This window comes from Pyrgilauda ruficollis, unplaced genomic scaffold (genome assembly GCF_017590135.1).
Source record: "Pyrgilauda ruficollis isolate IOZ18807 unplaced genomic scaffold, ASM1759013v1 scaffold13, whole genome shotgun sequence".
Classification (NCBI taxonomy): domain Eukaryota; kingdom Metazoa; phylum Chordata; class Aves; order Passeriformes; family Passeridae; genus Pyrgilauda; species Pyrgilauda ruficollis.
The window spans coordinates 6,383,636-6,403,028 of NW_024511432.1; the positions used below are offsets into that span (position 1 = coordinate 6,383,636).

The 19,393-nt window shown below is 44.8% G+C and overlaps 1 protein-coding gene across 9 annotated transcripts in view; it reads right to left on the bottom strand.

Annotated features, from left to right (window-relative positions):
- WDR59 (WD repeat domain 59) overlaps nt 1-19,393 on the bottom strand; it is a 50,204-nt gene that overhangs the window by 28,405 nt on the left and 2,406 nt on the right. For all 9 annotated transcript variants that reach the window (XR_005954448.1, XR_005954446.1, XR_005954447.1 and 6 more), the window contains exons 2-12: nt 16,899-16,948; nt 15,203-15,338; nt 11,978-12,063; nt 11,013-11,093; nt 8,914-8,951; nt 6,893-6,981; nt 6,310-6,426; nt 5,270-5,347; nt 4,372-4,528; nt 2,588-2,667; nt 324-456 (exon numbers count right to left, since the gene is read on the bottom strand). Coding sequence is in view for 4 of the 9 variants with exons in the window: in XM_041459037.1 (XP_041314971.1) it covers nt 324-456; nt 2,588-2,667; nt 4,372-4,528; nt 5,270-5,347; nt 6,310-6,426; nt 6,893-6,981; nt 8,914-8,951; nt 11,013-11,093; nt 11,978-12,063; nt 15,203-15,338; nt 16,899-16,948 (1,045 nt within the window). In the remaining 5 variants the exon portion in view is untranslated. The remainder of the gene's footprint in view (nt 1-323; nt 457-2,587; nt 2,668-4,371; nt 4,529-5,269; nt 5,348-6,309; nt 6,427-6,892; nt 6,982-8,913; nt 8,952-11,012; nt 11,094-11,977; nt 12,064-15,202; nt 15,339-16,898; nt 16,949-19,393) is intronic.

The following is a 19,393-nucleotide window of genomic DNA, read 5'->3' on the forward strand; positions in this document are numbered from 1 at the left end:
CTGATTGCCTTACCTTTGGCAACAAGCCACAACTACAATCTAAAGAGCATGCAATTAAATGAAAATCATGACAAGGAAGAGCTTCATTTTACAGCTAGAAACTTTGTGTTAGAAGAGAAAAAACTTGGGAAGACCATCCTGAGGAACCCCTAGCGTTTTTCCTCCTCCCTGATGAGGAATCCATTAACCTTTGAAAAAGTGGCAGGTTGTGCTTTGTCTATACATCTTTGGCAGGTTGTGCTTTGTCTTTATCCCAAGATGTATCTTCTTCCCAACCCAAAGATCCTGGTGTTTGAGGTTCCGCAAGCCATCACTTCTCTCACCTTCCTCATCCCCATGTCCAGAGTTATGCTGGGGCTCCGTGTCCTGGGGGTGAAGGGTCTTGTCTGGCTCTGGCAGATGAGAAATCCCATCAATGAGGTCCTCAACTCCATCCAGGATATCATTAGCACAGAGCTGAAAAGAACAAACACACCCACGTGCTGCACAACAGAATCCGAGTTGTGGGAAGAGCCACCACTGAACTCACTTCTCCAGACAGATGGATTTGCAAGGTGGGTCTATCCACGCAACAGTTATGACTAAGACTGCATTGTTCCTGTGACAAAGACAGGTCATCTTTCACCTTCCAGCACTCTCAACTCTGGTACCTCAGACAGCCTGGACAAATCTCCTGCTCACTTAAAAAGCCACTTAATTGACAGGGCCAGTCTAAGAAACAGAGGTTTACCTTTAGTGAAAACTAAAACTGATATTACTTCAATTACTTGAATTAATTTGTTAAAACGTGTTTAATTTTTAGATCAAATTTAATAGCAGCACACTTTATGCATTTGATATTTACACTCCAGTAGGATCTAGAGACCCAGGTACATACATGGGGTCCCTATTGTTCTAGATCCTGTATCAAAATGAGACTATAAAACCCTGCATTTGAAATTCAGCACAAGAAAACTGGGAAGATGAAGGGAAGAGAAAAGGTAACGGTGTGATGTAGCAAATTACAGCATTGGTCACCAGCAACATGCCATCATGTGCATAGTTTGATCCAGACAAAGACAAGGACAAAAGAGTGGGAGCCAGTAGAGGAAAAATAAAGGCTCTGACATGAATGAACAATTGATTTAAAGAGAGGAAAGAAATCAAGTGTTCACAAATATATCAGGTAGGAGAAAAGGGTAATTTTTCACAGAGAAAGTTTGTTACAGACCTGCAGGACTCCTGCAGGATCTGTGCAGGGACACATGCTTCTCAACATATTCATTAAAAACCTGGAATAGGAGGTGAATAGTGACATGACCAGGTTTGCTGATGCCACCAAGTTTTTCAGGGCAGTAACAAGTGTGGCTGACTGCAAACAATCACAGAAGGACCTTACAAGTGCAACTGTATTAAAATGAAAGATGAACTTAGGCTTAGATAAATATAAAGCAACATAAATAGGGGAAAAATTACAAGCTGAAAGTTCAAGCTGAGGGAACAAGACGTAGAAGCAAGACTAAGCTGATGATTTCATGGAATTATGCCAAACAATTTACAAACTAAACTGAGTACTGAGAATTCTTTGGAAAGAACAAAGCTCAGATCCCCATCCCCAAGGTATATACTAGAACTGAAAAAGGGTCGTGAAAGGCAAAAGGACAAAGTTCTAGTACAAAGGATGAATTAAATCAAGAACTTTTGACTTGAAAAAGGAGGCAGCTGAGGAGGATATGATGGAGACCTACAGAATCATGAGTAACACAGAATATAGCTAATTTAATCTTCAACTGAATGAAATTAGGTGGCAAAATAAACAAATGAGCTGGTTTTCCACATAACATGCAGGAAAGCCATGAAACTCCTTGTTGTTTGATATTTAAGGTGACAAAAATTTACTTAGGTCCAAGAAAAAAAAGAACAAGTCTATGGAAGTGACACTCACCAAGCTCTACCAAATACAAAGATGCCAGACTCAATGAGCCTCTAAGTTGCAAACAGCAGGAGCCTGACAGAGCATTTGAGAGAAACATCACTCCATGTCTGCCTCCTTATCCCCTCCCAAGACATCAGCTGAAGATGTGACAGGGCCATGTGGCCCACTGTGGCCATATGAACCTCTGGTACAAACCAGCACAACTGTTCTAGTACTTGCATCAGAATCTGTAACTGCTGCAGATCCATACACTCACACCACCCACCCCAGGCTTAGAGGCAATGGGAGACACAATGGGAGGTAGAGGAGGGCACAATCCCTACCTGGCACCTAAACTGCCAAGAAGTAGAGTCTTGTGGCATTTTAGAGGCAATGCAGGCAGTAACTGCCCTCCACCTTCTCCAAACAAACATCTGCCCTTAATGTTAGACCACAAAGCAGCCTTGCACAGCCACTGAAACTTTTGAGACACAGGCTCAAAAGAGAAGACCCATCACAAGTCTCCTTGGGGATGTTTTTGGGCTGGAGTTGAAGAGAAAAGTGAAGCAGCAGATGGCTTCTGCGTCTGCAGCTCTATGATACCAGAGGACTGACTGGGAGTGCAAGGAAGGGGAGGTGAATCCAGCCTGTAAGAAAAGCGTCTGCAGTTCAAGAACCAGAGCGTCTACGTACCCTCTGCAACTGAGAGTCAATCCGCCACATGCGCAGGGTCTGATCCCGGGACCACGTAACCAGCTGGTAATCCTTACAGCCTAAAGAGGACAGAAACAATTAGAGACCCCACCAGAAAACAGAGACTATCTCAGCCTTGTGTTCCGTGTAAACAGATTCAAATAAGCCAGCAGGCACATCCAATGGATAAGGAACTAAACTGAAAGGCAGAGCAAGTCCTTTTCCGCTTCAAACTGACCCAGGTACATCAGCCTTTGTGCCTCCCCACACCACAGTCACCACACCTCTAAACAGGATGTGATTTACAAGCCAAAAGCACCAAGTACAATGAATGTGACACAACCAGAATAAACAAGACCCACAACAATGCTGATTTAAATAGAAGAAATAGTATAGTAAAAAAAAATGTTTCTCAACTGTAACTGTAAAGTGAAAATATCTTTTACTTAATCAAATCAATTTCAACAGGTAGATGTTTTAAAACATTTCTAAGCAATGAGAAGATGTTTCTGCCCTTTCTCTTCTTGCTTCTGAAAGAGTTGGATGATGCCAAGTTCAGGTTGTAAGGAAATAGATCTAACCACATACTATCTATCAACAGGCAGAGGTACACAGACCTATTTATGTCCATGTTTAGGTCTTGTGATACAGTTTTATGTTTCCCTCGTCAAACAGCTGCTATAGTTAAGAATTTGCTGCTGCACAGCTGCTTCCTACACCCCTCTGCTGAGGCACAGGGGCTGTCTAAATACAGCACAACAGACTCTGTGGAAGGAAATTTGTGCTATCTTGGTTGTCTCCACACTGAAGCAGACTTGGAATGTTTGTATGATTGATTTATGTTGCTTGAGACAAGCAAGAAATCCAACCCTGGGTATGTATGTATTAAAGCAGCTAAGACAACCAACAGTAGCTCAAGCCTGCTTAATGTTCATTCACAAACTGTCTTAAGCCTGTGCCTCCAGATCCTAACACAGTTCTCCATTGCTCTCCTCTTTCTGAAAGAGGAAAAGCAAGTTATGGAGAAGGAGGTGGCTTAACTGAATGGCCCCAGCAGCTGGTGGGAAAGGACTGGACCAGCACTTTCACACAGCACTGCAAAGCTGTAGCACAAGCAACACCAAAGCCAGACATGCACATTCTGTCAGTGGCAGCTGAGGTGCTGGAAACAAAGCTGTGCTCTGTGTAGTTATGCAACCTCTGCTATGGAATCTCCTATTCTTAGCTGCTTACTCTAGGAAAATTTAGTCAGGACTGAACTCTAACAGCAGACTCCCTGTCCCATGTTATTCTTTCCTTGCCTTGCAGCAAACAAATAAGGTGTGCTTGCTGGGTCTGTGGTCTGGGATATGCTGGAGGCTGCTGATCCAGGCCATGATATGAGGGGTTAACTGGTTAGCCTGCAGCTCTGAGTAGGGAAAGGGTGCCTGCATTCATGCACCTGTCTAATAATTTGCACCATTTATTCTGAAAGATTAATTTAAAAAGAGACTCCCAGGAGAGTGGAAGCAATAAAAGTCACCACTGACCCACTCAGCATTTGGTAGATTTGCTTTGTTAGCATGGAAACAAGGCAGTGCTTCTGTAAGCACTGTCATAAAACCAGTACAGAACAGCTGTAGTTTGAGGAAGGTAATGGGGGGCAGGAAGGTGGGCAGGAGCTACTTCAAGGAAAGGCAAGAGTCAAAAAGCAGCAGCATTGCAATCAGGAGCCAGGTCTCCACACCCCTGGTTAGCTGACAGCCACAGTGTAAGGAAGAGAGCACATTCAACCCTGAACTTACCTTCTTTCTGCTTCCTCCACTGGAACTCCAGCACCACATCATCATGTCCTACGAAAGTGTGGACAGGCGTGTTCAGGTCAAAGACATTCCAGAGGAGGAGACTGTTTTCTCGACGGAGTTGGGGAACCATCACTGTCACCAGTCCATTGCTGAAAGGCTTAGGGAGAAACACCCTTCCAGTTAGCCAGGGAGAGTTCCCATGCTGCTATTATCATACTCTCATTTTTCCCTGTTCCCACCAACACAAATGCAAAGGTTTTAAATGAGCTCAGCACAAAACAGAACCAGGCCAAAATCTGGGAAGGTGCAAGGCAATTGCTGTGCAAAAACACTGTGTTTCAAGGGGTAAGATGTAGTACACCAAGATACTGCATGCAGCTCACTTAAGACAAAACTTCTTTCTGCTGCTTCCTCACTTTCCATCTGTGAGGCTGGAGGATTTCACCACTGACTTTTCACTGGGAATCCTTACTGCAATCTGCCTGGAGCTGCAAGAACTGCTTCCTGGGGACTGAGCCCCAGCAGCTCCTCAGGGTCACGATGCTCAGAGGAACATGGAAACCAGTCCTACATCCCTTGCTGCTTGGACAGGGAAAGGGGATCAAGATTCAAGGCACAGCACTGGCTTCAGGCCACATTCAGACCTCTGGGGATTATGACTGATATTAAGAGCCTTAGCTTCACTTGGGTGGGTGCTTGCTCACTCCTTCTCCTGAATGTCCCCCACTGTGGACGCTGCTTTTCTACACCTTTTAGGCACCAAGAAAGATTTTTTAAATCAACTTAATAATGTCTACAAGTAGAACTGGTGAGAAACCCTATGGCAGTTCTTTAGTTAATGTCTCTTGGTGCATTCTTCTCACAGCACAAGTGGAACTGGTGGGAGTTTCTCACTGACCGTGTATCTTGCCTTCCAGACGGGAACCTGGCAGGGAAGGATATTGAGGTATTTCCGAGGCTGACGGTAATCCCAGAACTTGGAAAAAAAAAAAAAAAACAAACCAAATGAAAGGCAAGCAAAGGCAGGAGTCATCTGGCTATACTTTCAGGCTGTAGTTTTCCATGTGGCTTGCAGTTAGCACAGACCAAACAGCACGCCAGGGTGCCCACAGCATCATTAGTAATCCCATTCATTAACAGCAGAGACGGCCCCAAAGGACAAATACCAAGCTATCAGCATCTGGCAGCATCCCTTAGAAAATGAGTGACTTGGGGTCATATTCACAGTGATCATAGCTTGAGTAATTAGAGCAGGGAGACAGGCAGCCTGCTTGGGCTTTCAGAGCTACAAGGTACCCTGCAGGCTGCCAGCCAACGTGCCAGTCCAGGCTGGAGGCAAGCCCACCCTGCTGTTAGTGCTAATTTTCTAATGAAGAATCTAACCTTTTGCTTTGCTAGAATACACATCAATTGCATTTGCCTCAGAGCTTAGCTCAATGTGAATGAACTCCATTTGGCTGACATACAAAGCACACTATTTCCCCCCAAGTAAGAGGCCCTGCACAGCAGTGCTTGCAGGCAGTCTCTTATTGATAATCCTGTTCAACATGAGTTTGTAAACTCCAGGGGCTGAAGTATGTCTCCCCTCAAGTTACTATAATCAGCTTGAGGCTGGCAACATGCATTTCTGGAAAAAGGCTCTTCTGGCATGTGTGGTCTGTTCCTTTCTGGCAAGCAACAGGCAGAGACAGTTGTTTTCAGCTTCAAGGCTGCCCTAATCTCCACAGATACGTGACAAACGTATGTGCACCCATTCTTCAGTGACCTCTGCCTGTTCTGAAAGTGCAGTCCTGGCTCAACACACCAGGTGGCCAGAAACCAAACAATAAAGATCCAGGTCTTGCCAATGGCAAAGCACTTCCCAAAACTTCAGCAGCAGCAGAAGGGGATCTGCTCCACCACCCTTCCTACTCCCTGGAATTTAGAAACAACACTTACCCTGACAGAGTTGTCCTGGCTGGAAGTGGCCAGTGTATACTCATTGTCAGGATGCCAGTCCAGACCGTGGATTTTGGAGAGATGAGCTGCCAAATACTCCACTGCAGTGCTGGGTTTCTGCAAGGAGAAAGGTTTCTGTCCTTCTCAGCATAGGACACCTGAAATTTGGTCTAGTTCTTTGGCATAAAAAGAGACACTTTAACCAGGACAAGACAGTTAGAACAACCACCCCTGCTGGGGAATGGCAAATAGCTCAGCAGAAGTAGTTGAAGAAAAAATCCTGTGAAGGTATGGCAAATTCCAGTTATCAAGTGCAGCTCTAACCATACTTTATACTCAGTTCAACAGTTAAGTACTATGAGATCAAAAGGAAAATGATAATGGGTACAGTCTCTGAGGAAGGAGGTTACCTACATACTCTCTTCTGGCTCTTGGACTCCCAATTCTCTCTAGTTTAAACTGACCCACAAGAGAGATCTGAGATAAAGTAGTACATTTCCTCAGTATTTATCTGTCATCAGAGGAATATCTGTATTGGGTAGGTGGGAAAATGTACAGACTGTTCAAAAATTCCTCAGCTTACCCTTTTGTCCCATATTCGGACATCCCCATCGTGGCTTGTTGCCAAACAATTGGCATTTTTCTTGTTCCATTTCACCTGGGAAGCTCCAGCTGCAGCACAAACAGAGCAGGCCAAAACAAGCAATTAGAGAGAAAAGAGCATAGTAGTCCCATTGCCTGGGCCTAGAGCTGCTCTTAGCCCAGGAAAGGCAGTTCAGAGGAAGGATATCCCAGAAGCAAGCATGAAGGATGGCATGAAAATTATTAACTCTTGGTTCCTCAGTGTATCATTTGTATCCTCAGGACAGCAAAGTGTTCCAGTTGCATGCCTAGAGATCTTTATCACACCTTCTAGCCAGGGGCTGTACCTGATTAGAATACTCATGTCCATTAGCTCCAAATTAGCTCTGGAACTTCCTCCAGACCAGAACGACAGGTTCATCACCTCCTTCCCAAATCCCCTCGATTTTTCTTCAAGTTACTTTTAGGTGCTTAGGGCCTGTTTCACCTCCCACCACCCCCCATACTATCAGCTGCTATATAGGCAACTAGTGCTATTGATCTATGATTAAAATACAGGTGTAGGAGAAGGCTGCAGTGCAGGTGACCTTGGGTGTGACCAGGTGGAGGTGGACTCAGTGGATGGACTAGAAGGTCCATCTGTCAAAATATACCACAGAAATCAAAGACACCAATGACAGTATAAAGAAACTGGATGATGGTCCAGATATGACTTATATGTGGTATCATGAGGGACTCAGTTAAATCAGATGATGGGTGGTTATTTCTAATAGAAACAAAGCACAGCTTCTGTTAATGTGGATTTTCAGGTATTGTAAACATAATGCATCTGTTCATCCTTATTCTGCCAGTATTTTCAAACCTTTTGAGCTATCACAAAGGTGAGATCCCTGAGAAAGCTAAACAGATCTCAGCCTGCTGCTATTCCCCACCTCCACTACCCACCTCCTGCTGCATGGTGAGCAGATTCATCCTGACAACCTGGCAAAAGCTATTCTGGGGGATAAAAAGCTGCAAATAGACTGCCAGTTGATTGATTTGATCCACTCACTGAAGGGTACACAAATGTCTGGACCAGCATTAAACAGCAGCAGGCACAGGAGGAAGGAAGGAAGTAAGGAAGCTTTCTGGGGAGCAGGCTGCTGGGCTGGCTCAGGCGTGAAACCTCACCCCAGATACCAGAACCGACCACTGCTTCTCTCTGACTCAGTAAGGTTTTTTTGCATTTCTGTGACAGAGCGGTTTGATGGCTGGGAGGGGAATGGGAGCTGCTGCAGATGATGCTTAAGGAGATGTAAGCAGCAGAGCATTAGAATCACATATTGTAAGGATTGCTCCAGTACTGGGGACAGTAACTCAGAGAAAGGACATCTTGCTCATCATCTGTGCCCTGTCCCAGCTCCAGCCAGTGAGGACAGACACACAGCACCTGCCAGCAGGTGGTATTGCAGGGGCTGGACACACACCTTGCCAGCAGCCAGGACAAGAGCCTTTCCAGAGAAAGCACAGTCCAAAGACAGCACCTTGTGTGCTCCCTGCATGTTGCAGGTGCCCTAGGGAAGTGGATGCAGCCAGCTGCTGTATCCAACCTGAGTGAGTGAGGGGACAGGCTGGCATAGAGAGCTGCCTGAGGTATGGTTTAGTTCCTCATCTGATTCAATCAAACATAAAAGGATGTGAGGAAATTACAGACAGGCAACCCAGGACAAGCAGTGCAGCAAGGTGGTTAAGCAGGGAGGGAGCTCCATGTGGCCATTCACCAATGCTGGGCAGCAAATCCAAGTTCCCTAACTGCCCTCCATGCCTGGGAACCTCAAGGGGCTCCACATCTCTTCTGAATTCTGCTTCTCTAAAAGGAGTGAACTGGAGCCTCTCAGGCTGCTCCTACAGAGGACAATCACAGCGGTGGCACTCCTGCACTTTGCCACGCCTGGCCTTGGAGCATGAAGGGAGGGAAGAACAACAGTAGGGGCATGCAACAATAATGTTGTTTAATGCCTACATCACACACATCAGACTTACCAACTGCAGAGAGTGAGACCGTGGGCTTCCTGGTGTCTCTGAAATACAATGTGGCCACTGTAAGTACACACAGCATAGTCCAGCCTTCCCAGCAAGCTTCCTGCTATTCCAGCACTAAGGTTATTGCTGCCTTGGGACCTAATGTACCTTGTGCTTACCAAAACACACCAGCATTAAATGGAATAAAGGTGACCAGCCGGAGGACAACAACCATCCTGGAAGTGTTCAAGGCTGGGCTGGATGGGTCTTGGAGCAACCTGGTCTACTGGAAGGTGTACCTGCACCTGGCAGAGAGATGGAACTGGATTTTTAAGGTCCATTCCAACCCAAACCTGTCTACAATCCTGTCTTGCCAGCACATGCAGCAGGAAGTTTAGGACAGAGGACAGAGCTGGACTGGACTAGAGGGAGGAGAAACATACATAAAGTGTGGCATGTTGCAACTGGGTAGGCAAGGAAACAGGGCTCATGAATTATTGCTGTCGGAAGCAACTAAACAGCCTTTCCAAGGAGGATTAAAGGAACAAACAGAGCTGTGGAAGCACTCAACAAAAGCCACTGATGTGTTCGTGGAGCCTTTGCAGATTCTGATTCAAAGCAGATGGAGTAGTTACTACAGAGCAAAAACTTCATGTCTAGCATATAATACCAAAATTAGTAGAAAATCAGCCCAGCTGTGTGCAGACTGAATTCTGTCTGTCTACAAAACAAATTTTGCAGCGGCAGAAACCAGTGCGGCACCCTGACAACTCCTAGCAGCCAGGGCATAGATCAAGGCAATAATTTACTTCCTGGCCTTGCTCCTCAGGATTTCACCTGATCTTTCATGAAAAGTGACAGTGAAAACAAGGAATATTATCTTCAGCTTTTTCTGTTTGCTGAAAAGCAGAACATTTTCTGGAATGGACTGCACCCCTCCCTTTAAGAATTTCTGCCTAATCAAAAAGTTATTTTGTATGAAAAATTAAGTGGGGAATTTCCAGCTGCCCTTACTGCAGGGCTACTTCCTTAGGGTGTCATTAGAGACAGTCACTTCAGCAGGATGTTAATTTGCTGGAGGCCAGCAGCTCCAGCACCTCAGTGCCACAGCAAGCTCAGAGCCTTTCCCAGCACAAGTGGGAGGTAGTGGCTTTCAGAGACTGCCTAAAGAAGCAGTTCTGGGCAAGTGATACAGGCAGACACAAAACAATGGAAGGGCACAATAGAGTTAAAGGAGGAGTTCTGATAACAACCTTCAGACATCTCTATTTTTTCTTCTTGGCATTAAGATAGTATCACAGGAAAACAACCGGCAGTTATTGTATCTCTGTGTCTTTTAATTACACATTAATAACATGTTGTCATTCTCAAGCACCATTTAACCAAGGATCTAAGTGCTTGTTCATAGGAACTAAGCAAGCCTCCAGGTAGCCTGGTGCAGTGGGGTTATATAATTATCCTCCTATTATAACTGAGCCAGGGAGGCAGAGAGGAACAATGTGATTTGCTGGGGGTCATAAAGAGCTGTACAGCTATCAAGAGAACCCAGCAGTCCCAATACCAGCTCCTTGCTTCTCAGGTATAAAATCTGCAGCTTAAATTTGGACATGTAGTTGGAAATATCTGCTACCCTGAAAATACTCATAGCAGAAAGCAACACCAGGAAACAAGGGAAGGTACAAACAAGAAAACCTTCCTGAATACCATTGCCAGTCTTCCCACCACTGAGGGAGAACCAGCAACAATCAATGAATTTAGTAGAAAATGGCTACAGGATCATGAAATGGTGCTCATTAACTGAGCTAAAAAAAAAACCCAGCAGGTTGAGGAACAACCTTGGTCTCCAAGAAAAGCTCCCAAAGAAATATATGAAGTGGGCAGGGAGTGAAGCCAGACAGTTGTAGCTTAACTGTACCACTCTATTGCCCATCACTGACTCTGAACTGGCTTGAAAATAGGGGAGCAGAAGTCATTCTTGGAGACAATGGGAAATAACTGAAGCCCCCAGAAGCACAGCTAAAGAGCAGCTCCCATCAGGGCGTGCCTTGCCCGGCAAGCTGATAATTATAGAAAAGAGCCCCAGTGATTTCCCCAAAATGCAGAAACATACTGATTCTTACTTGATGTCCCAGATGTAGATGTATGTGTCCACAGAACTGGTGACCAGTAGGTCTGGCTCAAACACCGCCCAGTCCAGGTCACTGCAAATGTAAAATCATAGATGAGTAAAGAAAAGCACACAGATGTTGCATCAACTTTTCACAAGCTGCCAGTACATTCTCCAACAAATTCACAGCAACTCCATGACATCTACTGAAACTTTTAAAGTAAAAAGCAAGATCTTAATAATTTCTCTAAGTAAATTCCAAGAAGCAATGAAATGGTCCTAAGTAAATTCCAGTGAAGCATCCTCCTAGTCCTGAACTTTACAGCTACCGTGTGTGTGCTCTTTCCCCTTCAGGCACAGGGACACTGTCTCAAAGAGTTCTCTTTGAGGATTGTAACCACACATCCTTGGCATCAACCCCTCACTCTGGGATGCCTCCCTGTTGGGTACACCAAGTGCACCTGGGACACAAACAGCCTCCAGTCAGCCCAAACAACTGTCATTCCAAGGGCTGCAAATACTTCCCACATCAGGAGCTTGAGTAAAAGCAGTCCCTCAACTGCATTTCCAACCCAGCATTGAAATGCGACCTTAAAACAAGAGGCACCACTGTAACATTCTCTAAACTTAGTCTTTGGGATTACCTGCCTTAATTAAGCTGCTATCACACAGAAACACAGCTGGGATTCAATTTAATAAACATGCTATCTGTTTCCCAGATGATGGCTGCTGCTTTTTACAAGGACAGCAGCCTAAGGCAATGACATTCAAGCCATCAAGGGCTAAGCTGATAAACTGGGGGAGCCATGAGAGGGTGAGCCACTTCACACATGACATCATCACTAAATGGGAAGGCAGTCTAGTCCAGAGAAATGAGTGAAAACAGAGCCTGAGTGGGGACAGGACCAAAACATTCAGCTTCTAAGAAACAATGCATTATTTTCCACTCAGCAGCCCACAGCATTGCTTGTTCTTCACCTGATCACACGTGTGTGTCCTTGCAGAGATGTGCAAACTTCCCCATTTCCTTCCTTCCACTTATACAGGTCAACACGCTGATTGCTCTGCAATTAGATGGAAGAAAGGAGAGACAGTCTCAGGCCAACAAGGTAGGACATGGATCTGTGTGTTAGGACCAGGTTCCCTTCACTTTGAACAACCTCAGTTAGCAATGAGTCACGCTGTGATTAGCAAAGTCCTTGCCCAAAGCAGGAGAGCAAAGATGAAATACAGGCTGCAAGGACTTTCAAAAGCTTACACTTTAATTACACCCACTTAAAACTTGAGATAAACTAGAAAAGGAGAAAAAAAATCCCACATTGCAAAATCTTTCCATGAAATTATGTTCTCAGAGTCTTTATTTCCTAACAACATGCTGTAACTGCAGGCAACAGGCAGACAAATTCTGTCTGCAGGAATACCCTGCCAGTCTGTTAGATTCACAAGTGGAGGTTTTGGTGAGGGGGATGATGGATTACCACTGGTCGTCCTCAGCTCTCTCTCATTTCCCTTCTGGGATAACCAGGGCCATTGCCAAACACCAACAATACAGTCTAATGGCTTCAAGGACACTCCTCAAGGGTACTCCCCCAATCCTTGCCAGCCCAGGAGAAAAGCTTTAAGTGTGTACTGGCTGTAAAAAACAACAGCAAACCAGATGTATCAATGACAACATTATTCAGGGTTCCTTCACTCATTCCAGGAATAAATCCTTGCCCAAATGCAGCCACATGCAAAGTTACTTGAAACTAGTTATTGTGCTGTAAATTCATGTTCTGTCCCAATCAAGGTTCACTTCAGGCCAACCCAAGTCTAATCTTTCTGGGGCTGGAATTGCCTTTGTGGGTGCATACAGAGTACCAAGCACCGTGGATCATGACCAGAAATTCATGCAGATTTTGCAAAACCTGAGAGAACATGACCTTAAAATGTTATTTTCATTAGCCCCCTCTTTTCAGACTTTTAGGTAGATGAGGGAAAAGATAAGAGACCTCATAGAAACACAGTTGTTGAGGTTGGAAAAGACCTCTAAAATGACTGAGTTCAACTGTTATGTTACAATTTTTGTGGCAGTTTTTTTTTTGTGGTGGTGGATTTTCTTCCTACCCCAAAGATGCTTCATGTGAATTTCAACTTGCAGATAGATAAAACATTACAGCTTTCTTTGAAATGAAAGGTCTCATCCCAGCTCAGCAATAATACATGACATTTCTCTAACTGCTCACAGCAGGGCTGCACAAGAGCTTAGGGCAAGAAAAAACTCTTTGTATGTTTCTCATTGACAGAAGTATTTAAGGGGTAGAGTGAAATCACTCAATGGGATTTACCCAAGACTCCAGAGACAAGACACAAGATAATGATCACCAGAGAAACTGCTCCTCCCAACAGGAGCATTTTCTAAAAAACTGATTTTCCTAAGTATCAGTATTCACTTCCCGCAATTTAATCATCCCCTTGTTCAAGAATCTGTGGCCACACAGAAGAAAAAACAAGGATCTAGGATTGAAAACAACAACACTTCTGAAACAACAGCTTAGGAGTCCCCAGAAAAATGCTTTAGCAAGAGGGCAGACACAGCCAAGCACAGCACAAGAATTTGCTCCAGCTCTTCTGGAAAGAAGCTAAACACAAGGACAGATTCCCCTCTACCTGTACCAGTTCCAATTAAATGGACTGCAAACCAGATGATGCTGCTGGCAAACAGGATGGCAGCCTTTTACATCCCTTTTCCACTCACAGGGATGCAGAAGGATAAGACTCTTAGGCTGTTTACAATGCAGTAAAAAGGCTTGAAAGGTGGTATTTTTGACCCAAACTGAAAAAGCTGCCTGATCTCATCTTGGGGATTTCTGAACCAGCGTTGTCTCAGCAACTATGTTCAAATCCCCAGAGCATCACAGCATCTTTGTTCATAAACAGAAGCAGCAAGGTTTGATGCCAGCTACACCTGGTTTCAGCCTGGAACAAGATGGGTTCCTGTGTCCACTCAGAGCAGCAAGAGGCAGGAGTGCTCAGATGGGCGAGATGGGCACAGCTCTCCTTTGCAGCAGGGTCCTGCTCAGATCAGCATGAACTCATCACTGGATATTGTCTTCAGAGCGTGTTTGAAAAGAAGCTTTCCTGCTCCACTTGTGGCCTGGCCAGTGCATTTCCTTACTCGGTTTTGGTTTCCACAGACTGCATCCAGAAGTGGCACTGAAGGATACCTTTTTGCCAGTTTTAGTAACTCTCTGCTCAGAAGAAGACTGCTGCTGAAGGCACCTTTAAGGCATCAGTCATGTGCCAGAGCTGGAAAGAGACAGGCTGGGGAATGTCAGAGAGCAAACAGCCAGGGGCTCCCAGCTGACAGCACCAGTCCACTTTTAAAACTGCCTTTAATTAAAAACATAGCAAATCCAGAAAGCAAAAGGAACAAAAACCCCAAGAAATCACCTTCAATTAGGTGTTTTATCAAAAGAATAGACAGAGAGATTTCTCTATCCCTAGCTAGTCCAGGACTCTCAGGCTATAAAAGCAAACACAGCAGAAAAGGCAGCTCACCCTGGAAACAGTGTGCACCTGGCTGGTGCCAATGGCCAGGCTGCTGTGGGTGATGGCTGAGATTTCCACTGGCAGAGCTCAGGGCCCTGGGTGAACAAGCTGCAGAGCACGACAGACCAAGTACAGAGCAGAGCTGAAAACTGCCCTCTGTCTCACACAGCCATTACTGCTTCTTCAGCCCAACCCACTGCCCCATGGAGCTCCTCACTGATACAGTCCATGCCCAGCTGCAAACCCCAAGCTACAAGTCAGTATTGACCTGTGCTATTTACAGACTGCTTGGTGCACCACAGCCGAGCAGCAAGGCAGGGAGGTGAAAACAAAACAGCACAGAGCAAGAAATTCAAGAAGTGCACAAATCTCAGAGTGGAAATCGGAAAAAAAAAGAGCACTTCCTCCAGAAAAGAACCATTTATATGGCAAAGTGTTTTGAAAATGACAAGCAAGCAAAACCAGATGCAACCCTGACTGCCCAGTAACTGAGAGCCATTCAGCTGAACACCTCACTGGCAGTAAATCAGAATTAGGCCTTGATCTTGCAATGTGACTTGCAGAAGCATGTCTGTGCCAGCTCCACACAGCCTTCCAGCTCTGCAGAGGCTCACCCATGAAAGGAAGACCAGGGAAGGAGATGAGTTACAGCTTTTAAACGAGTGAACTCACCGAAGCTGCAAAGTAGTAGGCGTAGCTGTCGTGGGGGTTCCACTGCACCGCCCCAATGTCCCACTTGCTCTGCCGGGAGATCTTCCGGTGACCCTCGTTTGGTGCATCCAGGTTGACAATGTAGAGGAAACGGCGGCTGCAAGACACAGACACAAAGGGGCTGCACCTCACAGGACTGATCTCAAAACTCACACAGAGCTCACAGCCTCGTGTCTAGAGGCACAAGAACCAGAAGAAGAGAAGCATTTCATGAGACAAGTGAAAACATTATTCCTGAAAATGCTACATTTGACTACATACTTCAAAATTGACTTAAAAAAAAACTCACAATCCCACAACAAAGACAAGACACGCTGAAAATAAAGAGGATCTGCAAATGTAATAGATAGCTTACACCACAGGAAAACCCAGATAACTTGGATACAAAAGGAAGAGCTGGAAAATGGTGCAAATACATTCAAACAGGCTTTGCAGGCCTAATGCTGCAGCAGCAGAGCCTAAGTGGCACAGTCCCAGGAGTGCAATGCAACAGCTTCAGCCTGGACAGGTTGCTCTGAGCAAGAGTTAATGAGCCTTGACAAAGATGATTCTACGTGGGTGCTACTTTCCACACCAGTCTGAGGGCTTGGTTCCACCAACAGTACAAAAACACCTGCACAGAGCTCGTGCTCAGCTGCAGCAGCTTTTTAACGTGGGTGGACACAGTCCTGCACAGATTTGATTCCATTACTTACCTGAGCTAACTCTGTATGCACCAGAAATAATTCTGCGTGATGGCAAACCTGAGCTCATACATCCTGCTGGATATGGCCAGCTCCCCACAAAGCAAGGTATCATCCTGTGTGATTCATCTTACAAGCAAGAGAAACTGGCCAGAAATAATTGTGAGCCAGCTGAACCCTATGGAGGACCAGCATCAAAACATAATGAACCCTACATAATTACCCACATAAGCATCATCTCTCAGCTGCAAAGTGACCACACAGCTGCTCTGAGCACTGGCCTTTCCTCCTGTTATTCCTGTACAGCACTGCCAGACTAAGGGTTTACATGGAAGCAAGCAAGGACTTGGTTCCTTGAAGGCTGACCAAAGATTGGCTATACTCACATGATTCTGAAATGAACATTCTAATTGGTGTGTCAATTGTGTCACTGACAAGGGGACAGGAATAGCTGTTAGCTCTGAAAAGCAGGAGCTGGAAAGGCACTGCTGAGCTGGTTGAAAACTTGCTCTGGAAGTGGATACATAAGACCAAGCTCTCCTGGAAGCTCGCGCAACTTGGAAGTCTGTGGCACCTACTGTGTTTTTGAGCATCATTCCACACTGAACCAGCAGAGAAGCAGGTCAGAGAGCCCCATGGGAATATTTGAGGCAAATTTTGTTAGGAAATAATCTAATCCGTATTTCAAGACAATCCAAATAGTACTTCATGATGCTTCATCTCCCATATGGGGATTTGGGAAGGAATTTACCAGGAAAGCCACACCAGTATTTTATTGTACTCTTGTTGCTGTCTCTCCAATCTGTATCCTATTGGGAACATGACCCAGAATCAGCTTCATTAAGCCTTGAACAGAATTCAGCTGCACCTTTCTGAAACAATCCATCAACCCTGCAGCTGAGGTCAGCCTGAAGGTTGCTGGTCTGGCTTGTGGAAATGACTGTCACACTTCTAACGGGGACTGTCACACTCACCCCGAGAGAACAGCGCGCTGTCCCAGGCAATCCACTGACATCGCAGTCGCCTGTTAAAGAGAAACACAGAACAAAATTAAATAATACCTGTCAGGTCAGCTGCTCAACCAAACATATGGCTTTAGGAAGGAGTGCAGGAAAGTAGCATCCCCTTAAAGTAGCTCAGAGGGGCGTAGTGGCTGATTTTGGGATGCAGGACAGCACAGAGAAACATCTTTGTTAGCATAAACCGAAAACAAAACCTGGGAGAAAACATTATGAGCACTAAGACCTTGCTCCCTTCTTCCTGCTATGGCAATCACAGCTGCAGCCTTTCAATCAGCAATCTCTAATAATCTGTATTAATCAGCCTCTGCTCCTGCTCAGGAACTTTCTCACTCTTTCATTGCAGGGCCAGATTTAATTATATATGCACTGGGAGAATGAAGTGCAACCATTTGTGTACAGCTGGTCTCCAAAAATGAGAGATGGCCAAGAGGCATCAGAATTTACTTGGCATTGTTTAAAAGAAGGCTATGAGATAACTTAAAGGCCATTAGAAAAAAAAATAAAGAAGGACTGTTTTGATATTGTCTCCCCCTCTTTCTGTGCAGAATATACTGGCTGATCATCTTTTTTAAATGCCAAGACAATAAAGGAAAATTTTACTTGGAAAGCTGAACAGTTCAGCCCATAAACACAGATATGACTTCAATAGAGTTTTAAGCATTCACAGTACAAAAATCAGAATATGCCCCACATTCTTCACACTAACTGCTGTCATCTTCAAAGCCGCCTCTCTGAAGGCTCAGGATGTATCTCCTGCTGCTGTTCAGGATTTTAAGTGCTCTCAGCATGGATGTAACAAGACTTCAGGATGTCCCACAGTTACTACTTACAAGCATCACTAAAACCTGACAGACAACACAGAAATCCCACTCTTCAGTCAGATCTGACAGTAGAATATCCATCACAAATTCTGAGCTGTTTCAGCCAGGGCCCATCCCTTCCTTGCAAAAACCCCAAGTGAGGGAAAAGCAGCATCACAGACCCATTGTTCTCTAGAGACCACATGGCAAACAGCTACAGCTGCCTGCAGAGCTTCATGGAAAACCAAACCCCATTTCACCACTTTAGACCACATGGCAAACAGCTACAGCTGCCTGCAGAGCTTCAGCAGGAGCTCATGGGAAACCAAACCCCATTTCACCACTTCTACTGTTCCAGGAACAACCCCCTTTCATTATTTTTTCCTAGGCAGCAAATCAAATCTTCTGGCAAAGTTTCCCTAGTCTTAAAGCTAATGCTGTAAATAAACAGCTAGTTTTAAGATCTCTAAATGATAAGGAAACAATTCCAGCTTTCTAGACCCCACAGCACTTGCAAAACACAGAAGAAAACCTGCAAAAAAGTAGATTGCTGAATCTATATAAAAAACCAACCAACCAAAACAAATCAACAGAAGAAAGAACTTTTCCTAGATGGTACACATATTTCTTCTGAGAAACTAAAACGGGGATCACTAAAGCCACTACAGCAATCAGAGCTTTCTCATGTGAATAAGATCTAGTCAGGAGACATATTTCATACAGTTGGAGCCCTCTTTCCTCAAAACAGAAAAAAAACCACGTCAATTTAAAATTATTGATAATTTCATATATAAGTTTATTTTTCCTAGTGTTGGCACCAAGGTCTCATAAGTCCTTACAAATTGTTTTCAAGAAAGAACACTAGTAAACTGTTTTTTTCCAGGCACCAAGCATCATAAAATGTAATGAACAATCTGAATGTAAAAAGTTTCACACATCAGGCTGCTACTCTGATGGGTCACCAATTAGGTTGTTTTACAGCAACAAACAGCTCCCTGTGATACAAGAGCCTTATCTAGGCACAGGGAAAAAAACCAAACAGCTGCCATTTAATGTGCTTGGTACAGTGGTATGTCAGTCTTCACAGCACAACCTTCCAGAAGAGGGGAGCTGAAACTGAACAAACCAACCTGAAAGCAGTTTTTATCCCAAAACAACACTGTGGATAGCTAGAACTGCTGTTCATGAATAACAATGACATGAGTAAGCACAGCAGGAGCACTGCACCATTTGAGAACCCATTCTGAACCCACAGCCCAGGCAGCATCTTCTCAGCCTTCAAGCATCTACTTTGGCATTTCACTTGATTTCTGCTAGGCAAGCCAAGGAAAACTCCTTTTCATGTCTGAACTTTCATTAGTTTCCAAATTAGCTTCATTCTCTCCACCTGAGAGGCAACACAGCAAACCAATTTGACATGGTTATGCTGTTTATCAAGAGCTGCAAACTCTTGACAAGCAGTACCAGTTCCCTGCATACCTAACCTCCCATCCTCACACTGAGTTGGTACAAATGGTTCCATTTTAGCACTGGGTGAGTTTTACTCTCCTTTTGATAGTGTCAACAGCCCAAGAAGAGCCTGTGGGTCCTGTTTAAATCAGAAGAGTACACAGACTGCCACCTTTGTCAGCTTGTACAGAAAAACGA